Genomic DNA, 21740 nt, shown 5'->3' on the forward strand with positions numbered 1-21740 from the left:
CACTAACAGACATACACACACACACACACACTAACAGACACACACACACTAACAGACTGACATATACACACACTCACTCACATTAACACTTTTTTTTTTTAATTTACCCACCCAGCCTCCTTACCTTTGGGAATGCTGGGGGGGGGGGGGGGATTCTCTATCTCCCTGGGTTCTAGTTGGGCTGCCGGTCGGGCTGCTTGGCTGGTTGCTGGGCGGGCGGCTGGCGAGGGAGCACTTTCCTCTGAGCTGTCTGCTCAGCTCCCTCGCGTGCCGCAGATTGAGGCTGGGAGCCGGAATATGATGTCATCTTCCGGCTCCCAGCCTCAATCTGCGGCGCGCGAGGGAGCTGAGCAGAGTGCTCAGGGGAAGTGCTCCCTCGCCAGCCGCCCGCCCAGCCTAGCAACCAACCCAGCATGTCAGTTAGCCGCAAGGCTAACAAGGCATTTGCCCTGGGCATTTGGGGGCGGCTTTTTTTGCCGCCCCCTGGAAAATGCCGCCCAAGGCAAATGCCTTGTTTGCCTCGCGGCTAAAACGTCCCTGGATAAGCACATTGATTAGAAGCAGAAAACGAAGTGAGTGTTAAAACACAGTAATACCTGGAAATGTTGCGTACATAGACAATAAATTTCCTTCTTCTTATTGCAGGCTGTAAGTTTTAGTGAATGGACAAATATCTATTTTACTGCACAATTCGTCCTTTCCTGCTTGATGGGGTAAGTAGACATTGCTACACATGTACTAATCATTGTAGCAATGTAAAGAGATTATCTGCATTTGGAAACATATAGAAACATTTTTAATCATATGTACAACAAAATGCTCTTTTTGCGTATGTAGAAAATACTTACTGAAATGGTAATGTCTGCTGATTAGGACTGTTTTAGATACCTGGCAGTAAATCTCTGTGCTTCGGCTAGATGACTGTTGGCACATTTACTAAAAACATGTCTGAATTGTTTGGTCTGAGCATACTGTTTTAATTCCAGCTGTCCGATGCTTTATTCTCATGCACTCCTTTTTTGGTCCATCACAGATTTATCCTGCTATATTCAATTGTGCTGTGCAGTTACTATAATTCAGCTCTTACAACTACTGTTATTGGTGCTCTCAAGGTAAGTGTGAAAAACCCAATTATCCAAATGATATACGGTACCCATTTTATTTTTAGTAGCATCCTATGTTTTTAATGTTGAATATAATACACATTTATAGCTACAAGCTATTTAGAAAGCTTAATATAAGCAGGTATAGCAATAGATATACTTGTCAGAAATCTTCGAGCAAAAAGTCCAAGTAAAGTGTATTGTAGTTATGGTGACCATACTGCCACTTAAAACTTGCAGTATATGCATGTTCCCATAATAAGAGATCATCTGAGTGACATCCCCATTTTTGTCTGATGATCTATTTAATAAGTATCATAGTTGTGAAGTTTCTTCTGGCGTTAATAGACAGCTTCCAAAATGCATACCAAAACAGCAGAGCAGGAAGCAAGTAATCTCACTCATCCAAGTCAGTTGTCAACTCACAAATATACAATACGAACACATCCTTGTTGTTTAGCAAAAATAGAGATGTTACAAGGCAAAATGGGTTATATTTTTGGATGCAATCTACTATATGTTCAGCGATCTTCTATTGGTTTCCATGAAGGTTGCACCTTATTTACTAGTTTATAGCACCTGTTTTGCTAAATCCCCCCTGTGATGTTCATGGTTAATTTTAAAATACAGCTCACATCTAATATATATATATATATTTATTTGAATTTTCTGTGTTCTGAGTATTAAAGTGTAGAATCTTTTACCTAGAAATTGTGATCAAGAATTGGAGACAATATCTATGAATATGCCATATTTTCTCTAATTCCTGATAAAAAATTATTTATCATTTTTTTCCTTTTAAAATAATTTTATTGAGATTTTTGCAATTACAATAACTAGAGAAAATGCATATAAATGTTTCGCAAATATAAACACTATAAAAAGGGGACTCACGATATGAAAACAAAGATAATAAAGTAAAAAGGGGATTATACAATATCATGTTTTGACAAATATAAAGTCTATTACAATGCAGTAGAATTTTTTTTTATAATGTAAAATTTTTATTGTTAATGTTTTATGCATATATATATATATATAATATTGGGATACAAAAGAGAGAAGTGGGAAAAAGGGAACAGTACATAATTTAATCTGTAATTACACACTATTAAAAAACAATATTATTCACATAACAGTATGCGTTAATTCATGTAAAACAATTGATTACAACAATATTTTTCAGATTCTTTTCCTTTCTCTATTTTTTTTTTTTTAATCAATCAATATTCATTTGCTTAAAGTTTAGAGAAACCACTGAAAGCTATCACTTCCTCTCGGTCCAAATCAAAAGAGTAATTTACGCTCTAATAAAGGATTGTAACAGGGAGGGGTGGGGAATGGGGGATAGAACACAGCCTGTTTAGCTAAATCCCTTTTTGAGTCTAGCTCTCATTATATTCTTTAAACGTTAAGAAAAGCATAAAGGGGAGAAAAATATAATAACCCTTAAACATATCTATCTCTTATTTCCAACCATTTATTCCACCTTTTTTTGTATAAAGTTTCCTGTCCTTTCAAACGACCAGCCATCAATTCATAAGTACATGAGGAGTCTAGTCTTATCATTATCTCTGACAATAAAGGAGTCTGTATTTTTTTCCAGCTGTATGCAATAGCAATTTTAGTTGCTATCAAACTGTGAATAATAATATAAATAACCTCTTCTGGGAGCGGTATAGAAAACATATGAAATAAAAAACATTCGGGTTGGGTAGGTATCACTGCCTTCAAATCATTTTGAAAAAAACCTTCCCAATTCTTTCCAAAGCTTAGTAATACCTGGACATAACCAAAAAATATGATATAGAGTGCCCTCCTGTTTAAGGCAGCGCCAACATAAATTTGATGCCCCTGCGTATATATGAGCTATCCTAGTTGGCACCAGGTACCAACGCATATTCAATTTACAGTATGATTCCCAGTGTTGTAAATTACATGATGCCTTTTTGGTTAGTTTTAATGCTTGATGCCATTTGGATAAAGAAAATTGATAACCTAAATCTAAATCTAACTCCCATTTCTGCATATATATATAGGTTTTGCTTCATTCCCTATATTCATAATGTATAAGATAATGATAAAGTTTTAATACTAGGTAATTTACCCATACATTTGTATATCAAAGGCGGAAGTGTTTTTATTTCTTCTATTTTTATATTAAATCCATGAAGTATATTCCTAATGCGTAGGTAGGAAAACAACTCTCTCTGAGGTATGGAATAATCTTTAGGTATTTCAGGGAATTGCTTAATGCCTATAGTATTATAACAAAAACGAACCTGTGTGACACCATGATTTAACCAGGTGTCCACTCGTAAGTCTGATGTGAGGCAGTAATAATCTGTAGCGGGGCTGCATATAGCAAAACCTTATCATCTACAATTTTGGGGATAATTTGTTTCCAAATTTGAAGTAGTGTTTTGGTAACTGGTAGCATATCATTTTTCTTCCCTATTTTTATTTTACCTGTCCACAAGGCTTGTGGTAATGTGCCTTGATGCATGCAAGCGTTTTCTAATGCTAACCACAAAGGGGAAGGTATCTGTTCTAATACTGATATGCCCTGTGCTAATATTGAGGCTTTATAATACATTTTAACATTCAGAATACCAAGGCCACCTTTCTCATATGGAAGCCACAGTAAGTTCTGCTTTACTCGAGGAGGTTTCCTTTTCCAAATGTGTGCATTTATTAAGATTTGAAATTTACTTAATATTGTATTCGGTATAGCAATTGGGAGAGTACGGAAGAGGTACAAAATATGTGGTAAAACCATAATTTTTATAGTATGTATTCGGCCCAGCCAAGATATGCTTTTGGCTTCCCATTTTCTCAATTGTTGTTCTAATTTAATTATAAGTGGTATATGATTCTCTTTTATAATTAAATTATGTGCGGAAGGAAGTTTAATTCCTAAGTATGTTATTGACTTTTTCCACCAGTCAAAAGGATGTATATTTTGTAATGCGTGTACCACAGACGTGGGAAGACCAATAGACAATGCTTGAGATTTTTTTGGGTTATTTTTATAGTATGATATCTCTCCAAATCTTTGTAGTGTCTTTAATAAAATTGGAATTGATAAATCTGGATTAGTTAAAAAAAGCAAAACATCATCCGCATAAAGAACTATTTTTGAGACACCCACAGGGGTATTCAGTCCCTGTATCCTATTATGGTTTTTAACATGTCTTATTAAGGGCTCCATACACAAAATAAAGATTAATGGTGAAAGAGGGCATCCCTGTCTGGAACCATTAGTAATATAAAACAGACGGGAAAGAAAACCAGAATTGCTTATTTTCACTGCTGGTCGAGAGTAAAGAACTAAAATACTTTGAAGAAATGCTAAAGGGAAACCCATGCTCAAAAATACTTCTTCCATGTATTGCCAATTCAAGCGATCGAACGCTTTTTCAGCGTTGAGTGCCAGCAATAACCCCTGTTGGTTACTAAGATGTGCCCAAGTAATTAAATTTAAACAGTGGCGTGTGTTGTCTCCTGGTTGTCTATTAGGGACGAATCTCGCTTGTTCTGGTGAAACCAGATCCACTATTAACGGTTTTAGGCGTGCTGCCAGTAATTTAGCATTTTAAGTTTGTATCCGTGTTTAATAATGAGATGGGTCTTAAATTTGCACATAGTGTTGGTATCGTAATTACATGGGCTACTAACATCTCTTCGGGTATTGTACCTGAATTTTTAAAATAATTGAAAAGTTTGGTAAGGTGCAGGACCAGTTGGGCCTCAAAAACTATATAATAATTATTTGGAAACCCATCTGTGCAAGGTGCCTTATGGTTAGGAAGTTTTCGAATTGCTTCTCTAACCTCCTCTTCTGATAATTGTGCATTCAGGGATAAACCTTGCTCTGGCGTAATGCACGGAAGATTTACTTCTTTCAGATAATTTTGTATTTCTACTCTAGAGGGTTGATATGTGTTAATATCAGACTGTAAGTTGTATAGCTTAGAGTAAAAAAACGCTAACTCCTCGACTATATCCTGAGGGTTATATAATTTAACATTGTTATTATCTGACATTGACATTTAGGGTAATTTTGACTGTAAATACTTAGTTTTTAATTGATTCGCTAACATTCTTCCTGCTCTATTCCCTTGCATATAATAAGATAATTTTAATTTCCTTAGTTGCCATTCCATTTTCAATGCTGAAAGTGCCTGTATTTCCCTCTTAATTTCAATTATTTTTTTAGCTATATGTTTTGTGGGATTAATTTTATTGCTTTCTTCTGCTCCACAGAGATCAGCTATGAGTCGTTCTCTGTTCACATCTGTCTTTTTCTTAGCTATTGATCCGGCTTTAATGAAAATTCCCCTTATAACAGCTTTTAATGCTAGCCATTGTATATCTATACGCGATGTATAATTGACATGGTCAATGTAAAATACTTGTATCGCTTTACGTATTGTCTCCACCAGACCTGAATCGCTCATAAGAGATTCATTAAGACGCCATGTACTTCTTCCTCTAGCTCGGTATAAAGCTTTAAAGGTAGTGACAACCGGTGCATGATCTGACCATGACCTGACCCCAATTTTCACATCTATTATATTGGTTATGGTCCTTTTATCTACCAGACACATGTCTATACGAGAGTATGAGCAATGAGCTGATGAAAAGTATGTATAATCCTCAGCTGCTGGATATAAACAGCGCCAAGTATCATACAGATCATGTGAATGTAAGAGTGTTGAAAATTTGTGGCTAAGAAGAATAGCCTGGTACAGCGGGGGTTTCCCTCTAGGCCTTTTAGTATCCAGGGCCGGATCTAACGTACAGTTAAAATCCCCACAAACTATAATATTTCCCTTATGTAAATGGATTATCTTATTAAACGCCTTGGACAAAAACGAAATTTGAGAATTATTTGGAGCATATAATGAAGCAACTGTAATCTGCATTCCATTTAGAATACCCACCACAATCAATAACCTGCCCATCTCATCGTTAAAGATTGTATCTTGATGAAATACCCAGTCCTCATGAAATTGTATTGCTACTCCTTTTGATTTTTGCGGGGAGAGGGCATGGAAGATTTGGGGATATTTAGCTGATTCGAAAATGGGAGTATTATGCTTACAAAGATGCGTTTCTTGTAGAGAGACTATAGCGACCCTTGACTGGTGAATTTCCTGAATCACTGAGCGTCTCTTAAAAGGATTATTAAGCCCATTTACGTTCAACGATAAACATTTAAATTGATGAGACATAATGAGAAGAAAAAAAAAATGAACACCATTGCTCTATGAATTATTGCAATGTCAGCAAACCTGGCTAAAATTCGCCCTTTATCAAAACTAGTTTCTTTCACTCGTTTCTTTTGTTTAAAAGTCATGAATTTACAGAGAGCTATCGTCTGTTGTCTAGGGGTGAGGGATATGACTAAGGTTAATTTCTGAAAACTTAATAAACCTAAAAAAATATATATATACATATACTCTCATATGGGAGAGTATAACGTGGAATGTAATGGAAAGCCAATATATTAGCCTCCATTAAACATCCCCGAGGGGGGGTCGTGTGGAGTGAGCCATGCTGCTAGGCCATTATCCGAAAACTCTACTGCTTAGCAATGTTGCTAGCCGACTTATTGTAATCATTATCAGCATTTCATCGCTTAGGGTCATATACCTCTCTGAACCTCTAAGACCTTAACTTAACATAAAAAACAAAAAAACAGACCGCAAACCATAGCTTCTCGACTTAACAATAGTTCTTGCCATATTAGCTTTGTATCATCATTGCTTAAATACCCCTATTGTAGCCCTATTCATCAGTATGAAACGTTTTCAATCTTTCCATTACTACACAATTTTACAAAGAATAATTACCTTTCACTGTTATAAATATTGACATTGCAGATGTTAAATTAAATACTGTATTATACTAAGGGTACTGAAATATAAATGCTTCTATGATTTACCATTAGAAAATGTTAACTCGAATATCATGGAATTAATATTTAAATGTTGAAAAATTGGAATAGAGATATATAGAATATAAGTGCTACCCTACTCATGAACCTTATATATATAATACACATTACCGATCTTGCTGATTATAGTTTTTCTTTCTATATCTACAGTGTCCAGCTTTTTCCATAGAAGGAGTAAATTAATATCTGTAAATCTGTAAGTGGCCCGGTGGGGCTGAGTTTTCACAGCTGTATAGGGCACAAGTTCTGTTCTTTTCTCATATTTTTCCATCTTTACCACAATTAAGAAAACTTGTACTAGTATCAAAATTGTGATGTTGGATTCTTTCCCACCATAGTCCAATCGGGCTGGAGCTCTTTTGATGAAGATTTTGGGACTTCTGAGACTGCCTGGGCAGAGCTAGGATCAACTTCTTCAGAGTTCCATAGACCCCACTCTTTAAGAATAATAACTCCTCTAGCAGGATCGTCTATGGTGTTTAGTTTTCCATTGCGCCAGATTAATAGTTTTGTGGGGAAACACCAGCGGTATGGCACTTTATTATTACGAAGATTTTTAGTAATGTTGGAGAATTCCCTCCTTTTGTGCAGAGTTAAAGCCGAAAGATCTGCGTATATTGTCATGGGGCAGGTATGGTCGTGGAAGTTCTGGTAGCTTTAAGGAGTAAATCCTTAGATTTAAAATAATGAAAGCGTGCTATCACATCACGTGGAGTTTCCTCCGAAAAGCGTGAAGGACGTGGAATACGGTGAACTCTGTCCAACTCCCATGCCGCCTCCGTGAGAGAGGGTACTAAAATTACACACATTGATTTGATATATGTTTGCAGCTGATCTGGTTTTATTGCTTCCTCTATACCTCTAAATCTCACATTATTGCGGCGCGCTCTATTCTCAATATCCGCCATCTTACGCCACAATTTTAGATTTTCTTCCTCCAATTTACAAAGTCTATCTGTTACCTCTTTATGAGTGGTACAAAGAACATCTGTTTTTCGTTCTAGATGGTCTGTGCGGTTCCCAAGCTCTGCAAGCTCTTGATGGATATTAGAGGTGATAGTTGTAAAGTCTTCCCTTATTGTAACCCTTAGGTTTAGGAGCGCTTGCATGAGGTAATCTTTTGTTATTTGGCCTCCCTCCGGCTCATGTTGCAATATATCAGCTCCCTGGTGAGGCAGGTGGGATTCTAGCTCGGGCGACTGATCCCTTGTTTCCACACCATCTTCGCCATCTTGTGCCTGTTTTTGGCGCTCTTTTCTATTTTGCCTGATCTGATCTGTCAGTTTGGATTTTTTTTTGTTTATTTTGTGGTAGCTTTTTTTTTGCTTTATGCTCACTTTATATCCACTTTATAACCTCTTTATAGCCACTTATAGCCTTCTTGATATCCTTCCTTATATTCCTCTTGGTTAATCAGCTTATCTGCTTATATGCTTATCCACTCCACTTCATGTCCTCCTTGATTTATTTACTCTTTACTCGTTAACCTTTGCCCCATCACAAAATTTACCATGTAACTGGAAGTCAGACACACCCCCCTACACAGACTGATTTCTAAACACATTTATTGCCGTTTAAAACAATGCAGTAGAATTTACTGTGACATAACAATATAATGCGTGAATACAGGTAACGATTTTGGCCTTGACTATATTTTAACTATGTCATCATGTCATATGTTAAAAATGAGTTTTAACCCCTTAAGGACACATTACATGTGTGACATGTCATGATTCCCTTTTATTCCAGAAGTTTGGTCCTTAAGGGGTTAAATAGTAATCCAGGTTTTTTAAAAATATCAAAATCAAATTCACTATTTTACACATCTGTTTCTGCTGTTTAAAATTCTAAATGCCAGTCATGTTTAGCTCTTAATATTAACCATCTTTATTGTTCTTTCTGTAAATACCTATATCTCCTGCCATTGGTAAAATTTCCTTTCTTCCAGTCTAAAATGGGTAACTTCTTCACAGTCCTTCTGCACAGTCCTTTGTTAATGAACATGTCACCAGGGAGTCATACGTATGTCTCTATCTAAAGTAAACAAAAGCAGTTTTTCTATCCATACTTCATAGCTGAAATCTTCAATTCCCCTATTTAATTTTGTATGTTGCCTCTGCAATTTTTAAAGTTCCTCTTTAAACCAAATGTTATATACACATATGGTAATAGAGAGGAATTAGAGAGGAATTATAGAGAATATGAATGTCTATAGGACTTTATCATGGATGAAGTGTATGAATATTGTTGGAAAATATTGGAAGTAAAGAATAATATCAGTGTAGGATATTTGTCTATAGGAACACATTATAGTGTTTTTAATAGTGTAGGATTAATGTCTGCTATTGAGTAGAATGGATATTCTAGTTGTTGAGTTGATTCAAGTGTAGGGAAAACCAATAAGTGCCAAGTCAAAGTAGTCTATCTGTAAAAGAATAAACAGCATTATAAATTTGAAAAAGCTTTTTCAAAGTGCATATTAAATAGAAAGTCCAGCACAACTATTAGAAAAGGATTAAAGAATTAACTAATGACATCACAATCCAAATCTCCAGGGGGGAGAAATAGAAACAATGGGGGAGATTTATCAAAATTATTATAGAAGAGTGAGATCTGAGCATGGAGCATTGAAGTACCTACTAAGTACCGTATATACTCGAGTATAAGCCGACCCGAATATAAGCCGAGGCCCCTAATTTTACCCCCCAAAAATGGGAAAACTTATTGACTCCAGTATAAGACTAAATAAAATTAGATCCTAAAAAAAATATATTAATTGAATATTTGTTGAATACAGTGTGTGTATAATGAATGCAGTGTGTGTGTATGAATGCAGTGTATGTATGAGTGCAGCGTGTGTGTATGAGTGCAGCGTGTGTGAGTGCAGCGTGTGTGTATGAATGCAGTGTGTGTATGAATGCAGTGTGTGTGTATGAATGCAGTGTGTGTATGAGTGCAGTGTGTGTGTGTATATGAATGCAGTGTGTGTACGAGTGCAGTGTGTGTGTATGAATGCAGTGTGTGTATGAGTGCAGTGTGTGTGTATGAGTGCAGTGTGTGTGTGTGTTGCAGAGCCTTGGTGGGGGGTGGGCAATTTTTTTTTATTATTTAAATTTTTTTTATTATTATTTATTATTATTTTTTATTTAATTTCATTATTATAATTTTTTTATTATTATTTAATTATTATTAATATATTTTTTTTTCGTCCCCCCTCCCTGCTTGATATATGGCAGGGAGGGGGGCTCCTTCCCTGGTGGTCCAGCATTGGCAGTTCAGTGGGGGGGCAGGGGGGCTGGCAGAGAGTTTACTTACCTGTCCTGCAACTCCTGTCAGCTCCCTTCTCCTCCGCGCCGTCAGTTCAGCTCTTCTGTCAGCTCACACTCTAAGTCTCGCGAGAGCCGCGGCTCTCGCGAGACTTACACTGGGAGCTGACCGAGGTGCTGAACGGACAGCGCGGAGGAGAAGGGAGCTGACAGGAGCTGCAGGACAGGTAAGTAAACTCTCTGCCAGCCCCCACAGCCCCCAGTCTGTATTATGGCAATGCAAATTGCCATAATACAGACTATTGACTCGAGTATAAGCCGAGTTGGGGTTTTTCAGCACAAAAAATGTGCTGAAAAACTCGGCTTATACTCTAGTATATACGGTATGTAGAAGTGCCAAGAATATTTGTTTACCTAATTGGTTCTAATTCACCACATTAAGTATGGTATTAGATACCAAATATCAGCCATTTATGTACAAAGTAAATATGAAAATTGGCTAAAACAAGGCCAGAACATATTTTTATTAAGCATAGCATATGTGACAGGTCAGTCTTCATGAAATAGAGCTTCTTTTTAGCAAAATTGAGTTTGCATTGTTAGTACAACTACTACAAAATAATAGAACAGCAGTAATTTATTATTACATATTTGTTGACTTATTATAATAATAATAAAAAGCCATATATGAACTCAATTGATACCCCATTATAGGTATTAAAAAAAAAAAGCAAGGATCTGAAGTGTATATAGAAATAAACAAAAACAGGAAAGTAAAAAGACCTGAAACTCAGACCCATGATGCGTCCACTTGTTCATTTAAACCCTTAGGGTCTAGCATATCCAAGAGGTAGATCCACTTAGATTAGGCTGATAATTTCCTATGTCTCAGAGCTGGATTAAGCTGAGGAGGTTTCCAGTGTACACCCATGACAAATAGATTGCATGATATTTATGAATGATAACCCATGTTCTTTGAATCTGAATTTGGCCCACATATTGTAAACCTCAGGGATCAGTTAAAAAGTAAAGTTTTACATGCAGCATGGGATATGATGCTGTCCAAAGAAAGATTGAAGCCAGATTGAAAGGTAGTAATATGTGACATGATGCCACAGGTTAGGTATATTCTGTGTCCACGCCTATTACATTTATACTTAAATTAGAGCCTGAGGTTAGAAGCCATGAGATCGGGTGAATATAAATGGACAATCCAAGCAGCAATGTAAAAGTCCAAAGCCAAGAGTTTAGTTATCAGGAATCCATCCAAATCAATTAAAGATGTTAGGTTTGGTGAGACCAATCTCTTATCTCAACAATGGGGCCCAAAGTATCTGGAGCTGGAAAAGAGTCAGATTTAAGCAGTTACTGAATAACTGCTATCACATACTCTAACCTGGACGCATTAAAAGTGCAATGTGAGAATGACTTTCAAGGCCTTAAAGGACCACTAAAGTGCCAGGAAAACATACTCGTTTTCCTGGCACTATAGTGCCCTGAGGGTGCCCCCACCCTCAGGGACCCCCTCCCGCCGAGCTCTGGGGAGAGGAAAGGGGTTAAAACTTACCTTTCTCCAGCACCGGGCGGGGAGCTCTTCTCCTCTGATCCTCCTCCTCTCCTCCCATTCGGCTGAATGCGCACGCGCGGCAAGAGCTGCGCGCGCATTCAGCCGGTCTCATAGGAAAGCATTATCAATGCTTTCCTATGGACGCTTGCGTGCTCTCACTGTGATTTTCACAGTGAGAATCACGCAAGCGCCTCTAGCGGCTGTCAATGAGACAGCCACTAGAGGCTTTGAGGGCTGGATTAACCCATTTATAAACATAGCAGTTTCTCTGAAACTGCTATGTTTATAAAAAAATGGGTTAACCCTATCTTCATTAAGCTGAAGTGGTCTGGGTGCCTAGAGTGGTCCTTTAAGCAGATATGAGCATGATAACATAATTTAAAGGAGCATATATACACTATATTCTTAAGGGAACTCGCCCGCTGTACTGGTTATGTTGCCAATATCCCAGTGTCCTCCCATGGTGAGAAGTGAAAATATTTATGAACAGTTTGATAACTTACCTGGGGATTGCAGTGCGCCCACCTCAATGAGCTTCTGATTGCTCCGTTGAGCTTTGCACTGCTTACTACTTAATACTCAACTACTATTTACTACTTTCATTTAATATTGCATTTTACATTTTGTATTGATACACACTTTTAAAAAATTGATGTAATTTATGTTTTTTTTTTTTTTTAGAATGTATCCGTGGCCTATATCGGTATTATCTTCGGAGGAGATTACAGCTTTTCTTGGTTAAACTTTATAGGTTTAAATATTTGGTAAGTTTTTAATTTCATCTTTTGTACTTCTTGTGTTTATTGTTTCAATGCAGTCTTTATAGATAATCAATATTTTTTTCATCTGTAATCACTCATTAATGCATGTACTTATATTTGTTATATTTGGGTATAAATGTGTGCATACGGCAGAAAAAATATTTTAATACACGGATGTATATAGATTACTCACAGTAAAACAGAAGATAGCAAAAAAACCAACAATGATAATTAGTGTTGTCGCGAACCCGAAATTTTCGGTTCGCGAACGGCGAACGCGAACTTCCGCAAATGTTCGCGAACGGGCGAACCGTGCGAACCGCCATAGACTTCAATGGACAGGCGAATTTTAAAACACACAGGGACTCTTTCTGGCCACAATAGTGATGGAAAAGTTGTTTCAAGGGGACTAACACCTGGACTGTGGCATGCCGGAGGGGGATCCATGGCAAAACTCCCATGGAAAATTACATAGTTGATGCAGAGTCTGGTTTTAATCCATAAAGGGCATAAATCACCTAACATTCCTAACTTGTTTGGAATAACGTGCTTTAAAACATCAGGTATGATGTTGTATCGATCAGGTAGTGTAAGGGTTACGCCCGCTTCACAGTGACAGACCAAACTCCCCGTTTAACGCACCGCAAACAGTCCTCTATATACAGAGTAAACATGGCTCCCTCTATATACAGAGTAACATGGCTCCCTCTGTATACTGTGTAAACATGGCTCCCCTCTATATACAGTGTAAACATGGCTCCCTCTATATACAGAGTAACATGGCTCCCTCTATATACAGTGTAACATGGCTCCCCTCTATATACAGAGTAACATGGCTCCCCTCTATATACAGTGTAAACATGGCTCCTCTCTATTTACAGAGTAACATGGCTCCCCTCTATATACAGAGTAACATGGCTCCCCTCTATATACAGTGTAAACATGGTTCCCTCTATATACAGTGTAAACATGGCTCCTCTCTATATACAGAGTAACATGGCTTCCCTCTATATACCGTGTAAACATGGCTCCCTCTATATACAGAATAACATGGCTTCCCTCTATATACCGTGTAAACATGGCTCCCCTCTGTATATAGAGGGAGCCATGTTACTCTGTATATAGAGGGAGCCATGTTTCCACTGTATAGAGTGTAACATGGCTCCCCTCTATATACAGAGTAACATGGCTCCCCTCTATATACAGTGTAAACATGGCTCCTCTCTATATACAGAGTAACATGGCTCCCCTCTATACAGGGGCGTACCTGGAGCATTTGGCACCCGGGGCGGATCCTTTATTTGGCACCCCCCTCCTCAACTTTGAAATGTAAAAAACAGCTGCAATTTTTTTTTAAATGTATGTTCATGCAGTGTGTGTATAGTGTGTAAAGTGTGTGTATATTGTGTGTATAGTGAGTGTGTATAGTGTGTACAGTGTGTGTATATTGTGTGTATAGTGAGTGTGTATAGTGTGTGTGTATAGTGTGTATAGTGTGTGCAGTGTGTGTATAGAGTGTGTATAGTGTGTGTATGCAGTGTGTGTAGTGTGTGTGTATAGTGTGTGCATAGTGTGTACAGTGTGTGTGTAGTGTGTGTATAATGTGTGCAGTGTGTGCAGTGTGTATGTAGTGTGTGTGTATAGTATGTGCATAGTGTATGCAGTGTGTGCATAGTGTGTACAGTGTGTGTGTTTAGTGTGTGTATAGTGTGTATAGTGTGTGCAGTGTGTGTATAGTGTGTATGCAGTGTGTGTGTAGTGTATGCAGTGTGTGTATAGTGTGTGCAGTGTGTGTATAGTTAGTGCAGTGTGTGTATAGTGTATGCAGTGTGTGTATGCAGTGTGTGTAGAGTGTGTATAGTGTATGCAGTGTGTGTATAGTGTATGCAGTGTGTGTATAGAGTGTGCAGTGTGTGTATAGTGTGTGCAGTGTGTATAGTGTGTGCAGTGTGTATGCAGTGTGTGTAGTGTGTGTATGCAGTGTGTGTAGTGTGTGTGTGCATAGTGTGTACAGTGTGTGTGTATATTGTGTGTATTGTGTGTGTATATTGTGTGTAGTGTGTGTATAGTGTGTGCAGTGTGTGTATAGTGTGTATAAAAAGCCATCATACCCGTCGAACTTAAAAATAAAATAAAAAACCCGAGCACAAAAAAAATTAATCTATCTTCACCCATGGAGGGCTCCGTGTCAGTGTTTATCAGGGATCCTTAGGATAGGTGTCAATCCATATCTGCCAAGTGACCCTATGTAGGGGGAACAGTCCCTATTCTGCTCTGTGTCAGTGTCTGGAGGGAGTATCTGCAGTAACACAGAGTGTCTGGGGGGAGTATCTGCAGTAACACAGGGTGTCTGGAGGGAGTATCTGCAGTAACACAGAGTGTCTGGGGGTAGTATCTACTTGTAACATTTATATGCACTAAAAAAAAAATAATAAATTGAAAAAAAAATAAAAAATGGTTGCAGCTTCCGAATTAATCTAAAATGGATGCTGTCCAGTAGGTGGGAGGGTCTGCTAGGGAGGGTGTGCTGCTGATTGGCTGTAATGTGTCTGCTGACTGTGAGGTACAGGGTCAAAGTTTACTCAATGATGACGAATAGGGGGCGGACCGAACACCACATGTGTTCGCCCGCGGTGGCGGACGCGAACATGCTATGTTCGCCGGGAACTATTCGCCAGCGAACAGTTCGGTACATCACTAATGATAATATTTATTTAACATTCCTTGTGTTGGACACATCCTTAGATTACATTTCAATCATTTGTTTTTACATTTTTATCCTTTTTATGGGTTCGCCCTGATTTAATTACTTGGTTAACTTTTCACAGAACATAAATGCCATTTAATTCATCACTCTTCCATGCAATGAACTGCTTAAAGAATCAAGCAATGCCATAATGAAGTGAAAACTAGACTTAGAACTCAATGTTTTATATAGCTTTAGCATTATATTGTACACTTTACAATCCAAGTGTGCAAAAATGCCTATAATTAAAGATTTGCAAAAAAATGGGCATTTCCTAAAATTTGCATAAAGATTTGCTAAGCTCTAAAAATTACCTTTCACAAGCTGCAGAACTAGTCTCTGCATCTAATGCAGATCTAACCCTTTTCCCCAGCACTTACACTAGGCTCTGTCAAGTGGTTGCCTCACAATGCCATTACAGCAAATATTTATTATAGCCAGAATAACTTAGAGTATTATGTAGTGCAGCAGGGGCACCTTTTTGCACAGAATTTGATGGGACATAAATTGCCAGCAGAGTGGCTTGTGGTTTGTCGTTCCTCAGATCACTATGCCTCTGGAAGGGCAGAGTTAAAAATAATCAGAACTGTTTTATGTTTTGTCTGTACCATGGAGTTAGAGTGTAAATTACAGGCAGTAGAAATGTTGACACTGTGTTTGTGTTTGTGTTTGAAATGTACCCAGCCATGGCCAGCCTGTCTGGGGTTAGCATGCTGTAAGTGCTGATACCAGATGCAAATGTTGCACGAAATTGATATTGCCAACAAAGAAGAAAGTATTCTATGTGGTAGACTGACAGCAAAGGGAGGCAGCCCTACATGTAATTAAAATAGTTTTATCTCTAAAATAAAACATTTTTAGAGACTGCATTTATAATGATTTTTAGAGACTGCATTTATAACGATTTAATTGCTGCTAAATCTCACGGCCAATACTCTATCCTAATTCTCCTTGATCTTTCTGCTGCCTTTGACACTGTTGATCATCAACAACTTCTTCACATTCTTCGTAACTTTGGTCTTCTGGATACTGCTATCTCCTGGTGCTCCTCCTACCTCTCCCAGGGCTCTTTCAGTGTTTCTTTCTCTGGTTCTGCCTCTTCTCCCCAACCCCTCTCTGTCGGCGTCCCCCAAGGTTCTGTCCTCATACCCCTACTGTTCTCTATCTATACTGCCTCCCTTGGTAAACTCATCAGCTCCTTTGGCTTCCAATATCATTTATATGCAGATGACACGCAAATCTACCTGTCCTCCCCTGATCTCTCTCCGCCCACCTTGACTCGTGTTTCTGACTGCCTCTCTGCTATTTCCAACTGGATGGCTGCTCACTTCCTTAAGCTCAACCTGTCCAAAACAGAACGTCTAGTTTTTCCTCCCTCAAGTGCTGCTACTCCTGTGTCTGTCTCCATCCAAGTCAACGGGGCTACTATAACCTCTACCTCGCAGGCTCGCTGCCTAGGGGTTCTTTTTAATTCTGACCTCTCTTTTACTCCCCATGTCCAATCGATAGTCAAATCCTGTCGCTTCCAACTCAAGAACATAGCGCGCATCCGCCCATATCTAACGCCGGACGCGGCTGGTTCATGCTGCTGTTCTCTCTCGCCTCGACTACTGCAATCCCCTTCTCACTGGTCTTACATGTTCCCAGATTGCACCACTGCAATCTATAATGAATGCGGCTGCGAGGCTTATTTTCCTGTCCGGTCGCACCTCCCACGCCTCCACGCTCTGTCAGTCCCTGCATTGGCTTCCAGTTAGATATAGGGCCCAATTCAAAATTCTGGCACTTGCTTACAAATCCCTACATAATGCTGCTCCAACATACCTATCCTTTCTCATACACAAGTATGTCCCGTCGAAACCCCTGTGCTCAGCCCAAGACCTACGCCTATCCTCTGCCCGGATCCCCACCTCTGACGCTCACCTTCAAGAATTCTCCAGGGCTGCACCTATTCTGTGGAACTCCCTTCCCTCCTCAATCAGACTTTCACCCAGCCTCCACTCCTTCAAAAAATCTTTGAAAACTCACTTCTTCATTAAAGCATATCAATTAAACTGTCAGCAGGTTTCTCATCCCCCACCCCATGACTCCTTTCCTGCAACTGTCAAAATGACCTACCAAGCACTCAATAAACCCTTCTCTAACAAACTATTTAATTCCCCTACTTTAACCCTTTGTGTCACTATACCCCACTCCCTCTAGCATGTAAACTCATTGAGCAGGGCCCTCAACCCCCTCTGTTCCTGTACGTCCAGTGGTCTGATCTCAATTATGTGTCTGTTAGTCCACCCATTGTACAGCGCTACGGAATTTGTTGGCGCTATATAAATAATAAAATAATAATAATAATAATAATAAAGTCTTCTGAAAGGCTACATGGACAGGATCTTTGCACCATAACAGCTTCAGCAAGATGATGAGATTTGGTTAGTGTCCCTTTAATCGTTTTCTAAGCAGCATAACCTCTACAGCTTATTTTAATACTTGTGGTGAGTCTTCTAGTACCCTCTCCCCACCCCTCAATTTTGTTTGTCAAAATACATGAGCCTGGTTTGACAAAAAAAAATGAATCTTCTGCACCAAAAGCTGACATAAAAATGTAATGATTGGGGCTAGAAGACAACAAGACGGGACTGGGTGGTTGACCACGTTTTGTAGAAGGAGAGATTAAACTGTGGGAGAAAGCAATGTGAACAAGATAATTTACATATCATAAATTAAAAGCAAACGTAATTATATACCCTCATATTATCCACTTGATTACCTTCATAAAAAACCTTTAGTTCAGTTCAGTTATTCAAACACTAATTAGAAAAAGATTTTCTAGCAAAATAACCTGTAATTTTTACCCTAACTAGTTATATTAATATGGTATTTGAGATTCTGTTAAGCTGTTAAAGATTGACCTCATGCTATAACGGAAACCATTGCATTTATGTCTTTACAGCATGATAACAATTAAGGGAATTTCATGCTATTCAAGGATATTTGTTTACATGAGAAGAAGCATGTATGCTAAAATGTGTGGTTTTACTAGAACAAGGTTCCTGACTTTTGAAATATATTTTGCTTATTCCATGAAAACAAGCATATGTGTTGCACTGGAAATGAAGGCATTATACTAGTGTCTTAAATTATTTAGGATTTCAATTATTAACAGAGAAACCAATGTACCTGCAAACTCCCATTAAAATACGCAGATTTCAAAGAATCAATTTTCCTTAGCGTTTTCCACATTTGGTTAGATTTTAATTGGAAGTATTTTTAGGTTTGGTCATAACTGATCAAAACAATGACTTTTGTACTAGAGTAACTCTTAAATGGAACACTTTTATCAAATTAAATTGTAATTAAATAATTTGAAAGTAATATCGAATGCAATTTTAGCAGCTAACAAGAGACTGTTTGTCATTTTATAATCACTTTACCATCCTGTGATTTAAAAAAAAAGTAAATGTTGGCACATATTGTAAACCCCACAAGCTATTTAGGCTATTACAAATACTAGGTCTCAGCTCACAGACAGGATCCTCTATTCCTTTTGTATTTGTTTGAGTAGCCTGTAATTTCTATTTTCCTTGATTATACAGCGCTGTGGAATATGTTGGCACTTTTTAAATACCAGTAATAATAATATAATGTGTATGGTATAATTATGTTATTACTATCTATAAAAAAGACCACATATGAAGATGGAATGCTTCATTCATCTAGCTTAACCCCTTAAGGACCAAACTTCTGGAATAAAAGGAAATCATGACATGTCACACATGTCATGTGTCCTTAAGGGGTTAAACAGGACGGTACAGGAGATTATAAATAACAAGGATGTTTACTTATAAGCAGAGTCTCTAGACAGCAGTTTGTAATAACTGCATGAAATATTGTTGGTCATAAAGGGGTTAACGATGCAAAATTGGAGCTGTGACTCCTGTTGGAAAAAATTCAACTTTTTGTGGAAAGTATGTAATGTGTACAGCCTATAATGAAGGGCTTGTCGTACTAGTGAGATAATTGAACATTAATGACCAGGTCAGTCTGTTACACTTTTATAATCTGAGCCTTAGTCTTATTTTATGTTTTTTTTTTTTTTATTGCGGACTTGTAGGGTATTCTGAGTTCATAAGTAAATAACTTCCTATCTTAAAGGTTTTGGTCCGAAATGCTGTTGCAATACAAATAAACATGTCTTGATACACTAGACATTTCGAAGTAGGAGAAGACACATTTGTTATGTATACTGAATGTTTATTACAATTGTGGAACGACCTCCCGCACACTTTAAAATCTTCCCCAAGCCTAAAGTCCTTTAAGAGATCCCTCTCTACATACCTCAAAACAGAATACACGTGTCATGGTTGATCATATATTTCCTACCTGTCCTATGTTAAATTTGTATATATTGTGCATTGATATTGTTTTTGTATTTTATTGTATACCAATGCAATGTTTTGTAGACCCAGGACATACTTGAAAACCAGAGAAATCTCAATGTATCTTTCCTGGTAAAATATTTTATAAATAAATTCACAGTATCTTTTACATTTAGAACCTGGTGGGAAGTCCATTTTGTCCCATTTCCTTCCCCATGTTTTCCTATTTTGTTTATTTTTTGTTGGATAAAATGGCAAAGTACTGAAAATGGAAAGCATCTAACACTCCTTTCTTTAATTACAGTATGGCAGGTGGCATTTCTTACTCTTTCTTTACATTATGGTCAAATAGACAACCCAAGGACAACAAAATGGAGATCAAGGATGCAAACAGCACTCGCCTGCGGGAAGATGAGAAAAACGCAACATATGATTTAGAACAACGGTTACCAATCAGGCACAATGAAAAATAAGACTTTTTAAAATATAAATTAAAGATAATATAAATGGAGTTCTAGAGTTTCTTTCCAAGTCTGTGTCTAGTGAAGTCTCTAGATGGTGAAGCGATGGTGAAGTCTCTAGATTGATAAAAAAAAATATTCTGTGAAAATCAGAGACCTGTGGAAATTCTAGAATATGAGTTAAAAAAAGGTACAATGTGGAGGTAAGAAACATTATAGAAAAGTGACATAAATGAGACAAGTAAATGTGAGAATATGCATGGAGAAGATGTTCTAGACATTGTGACACAGAGGATACCGCATTAACTTGGTAGAACAATGAGAGATGTAACATTTGCAAAAGAAGCATGACTAGCATCAAAAAGCATGATGATACTGTGGGATAAGGTACTCGCTAAATGAAAAATATAACTTTCATGTTCAGGGGCGTGATGACGTAAGCGCATGCATGTGTACGAGGGCGCTCATGCTGGGAGGAAGGAACACACACACTGTTCGGCGGTCCAACGGAGCAGATAATTTGGTTAAAACTGCGGGCGACACTGTTCGGCGGTAACATCAGAGCAGATAATTTGGTTAAAACTGCGGGCGACACTACAGCGGCAAAGAACATGGCGAACATGGCAAAAGGGGTACTGAAAATGAGCACGTGAAGCCTGTGAAGCTGCATAATTCAGTGGTGAGAACTTATAAAAAAAAAAAAACTGCTCGCTGGAGTTCTGATTAAACTTAATCACCTAGTGTGTGGAAGCTAGAAAAAAAGAGTTGTTTAGGCGGAGCATGTGTACTGGCAAAATGCTAGAAAAGATCAAGTAAAGCTGTTGGAGCTAATTTACATGAAATTCTGAAGCTATTTGAAGTTAAAATGTACAAAAGGTTTAATTTGAATGTGCATAACTTCAGAAGGGAAAAAAATTACGGCTGAGTTTTGGTAAACTTTAGAATACTACTGGAGAACCTGGGACTGTCGTATATGAAAGCTGAAATTACAAATGAATTAGCAAGTGACTTGAAGAGTCTGATTATATTCAAATATTAAAATTTTTTCCTAATTTTTTTTTATTTATTTTTTTAAATATGAGTGTTTTTGAGTGTTGTTATGGCAATTTTTAAATATTACTTGAGAATCTGGGACTGTCTTATATGAAGGCTAAAGTTATTATTGAACCTGCAAGTGACTTGAGGAGTCTGAATGTAGTTGAATATATAAATAAGTTTCCCCCCCCCCTTTTTTTTTTTTAAATTAAACAGGAACTGTTTTGAGCGCTGAAATCTTCAAAGAGCATATTATAAACAGAGAATATAGTATATAACTGCAGAGGTCTATAATATAGAAACCGGCGCCTTTTTGTTTTTTTTGTTTTTCTGTGTGAGATATATCACCAAGTTCTAAGTATGCAGTGGTGCCAGTGAGGATGGCATAAAGTTGCAAGTAGCAATATCAAGCTTGAATAACTTATTTTGCAAAAGGGAAGGTACCTGAAGTGCAGAACATTCGGCA

The 21740-nt window shown here is 37.8% G+C and overlaps 1 protein-coding gene across 1 annotated transcript in view; it reads left to right on the plus strand.

Moving 5' to 3' along the window:
• The window catches only part of LOC134611270 (nucleotide sugar transporter SLC35D2-like), a 53224-nt gene extending 32972 nt beyond the window's left edge, over positions 1-20252 (plus strand). Inside the window, exons 9-12 of the mRNA XM_063454961.1 lie at positions 646-713; positions 1034-1112; positions 12580-12662; positions 20083-20252. Of these exons, the coding sequence (XP_063311031.1) occupies positions 646-713; positions 1034-1112; positions 12580-12662; positions 20083-20251 (399 nt within the window). The 3' untranslated portion in view covers position 20252. The remainder of the gene's footprint in view (positions 1-645; positions 714-1033; positions 1113-12579; positions 12663-20082) is intronic.
• Positions 20253-21740: the final 1488 nt, after the last annotated feature.

Source organism: Pelobates fuscus, chromosome 5, assembly GCF_036172605.1.
Source record: "Pelobates fuscus isolate aPelFus1 chromosome 5, aPelFus1.pri, whole genome shotgun sequence".
Lineage (NCBI taxonomy): Eukaryota > Metazoa > Chordata > Amphibia > Anura > Pelobatidae > Pelobates > Pelobates fuscus.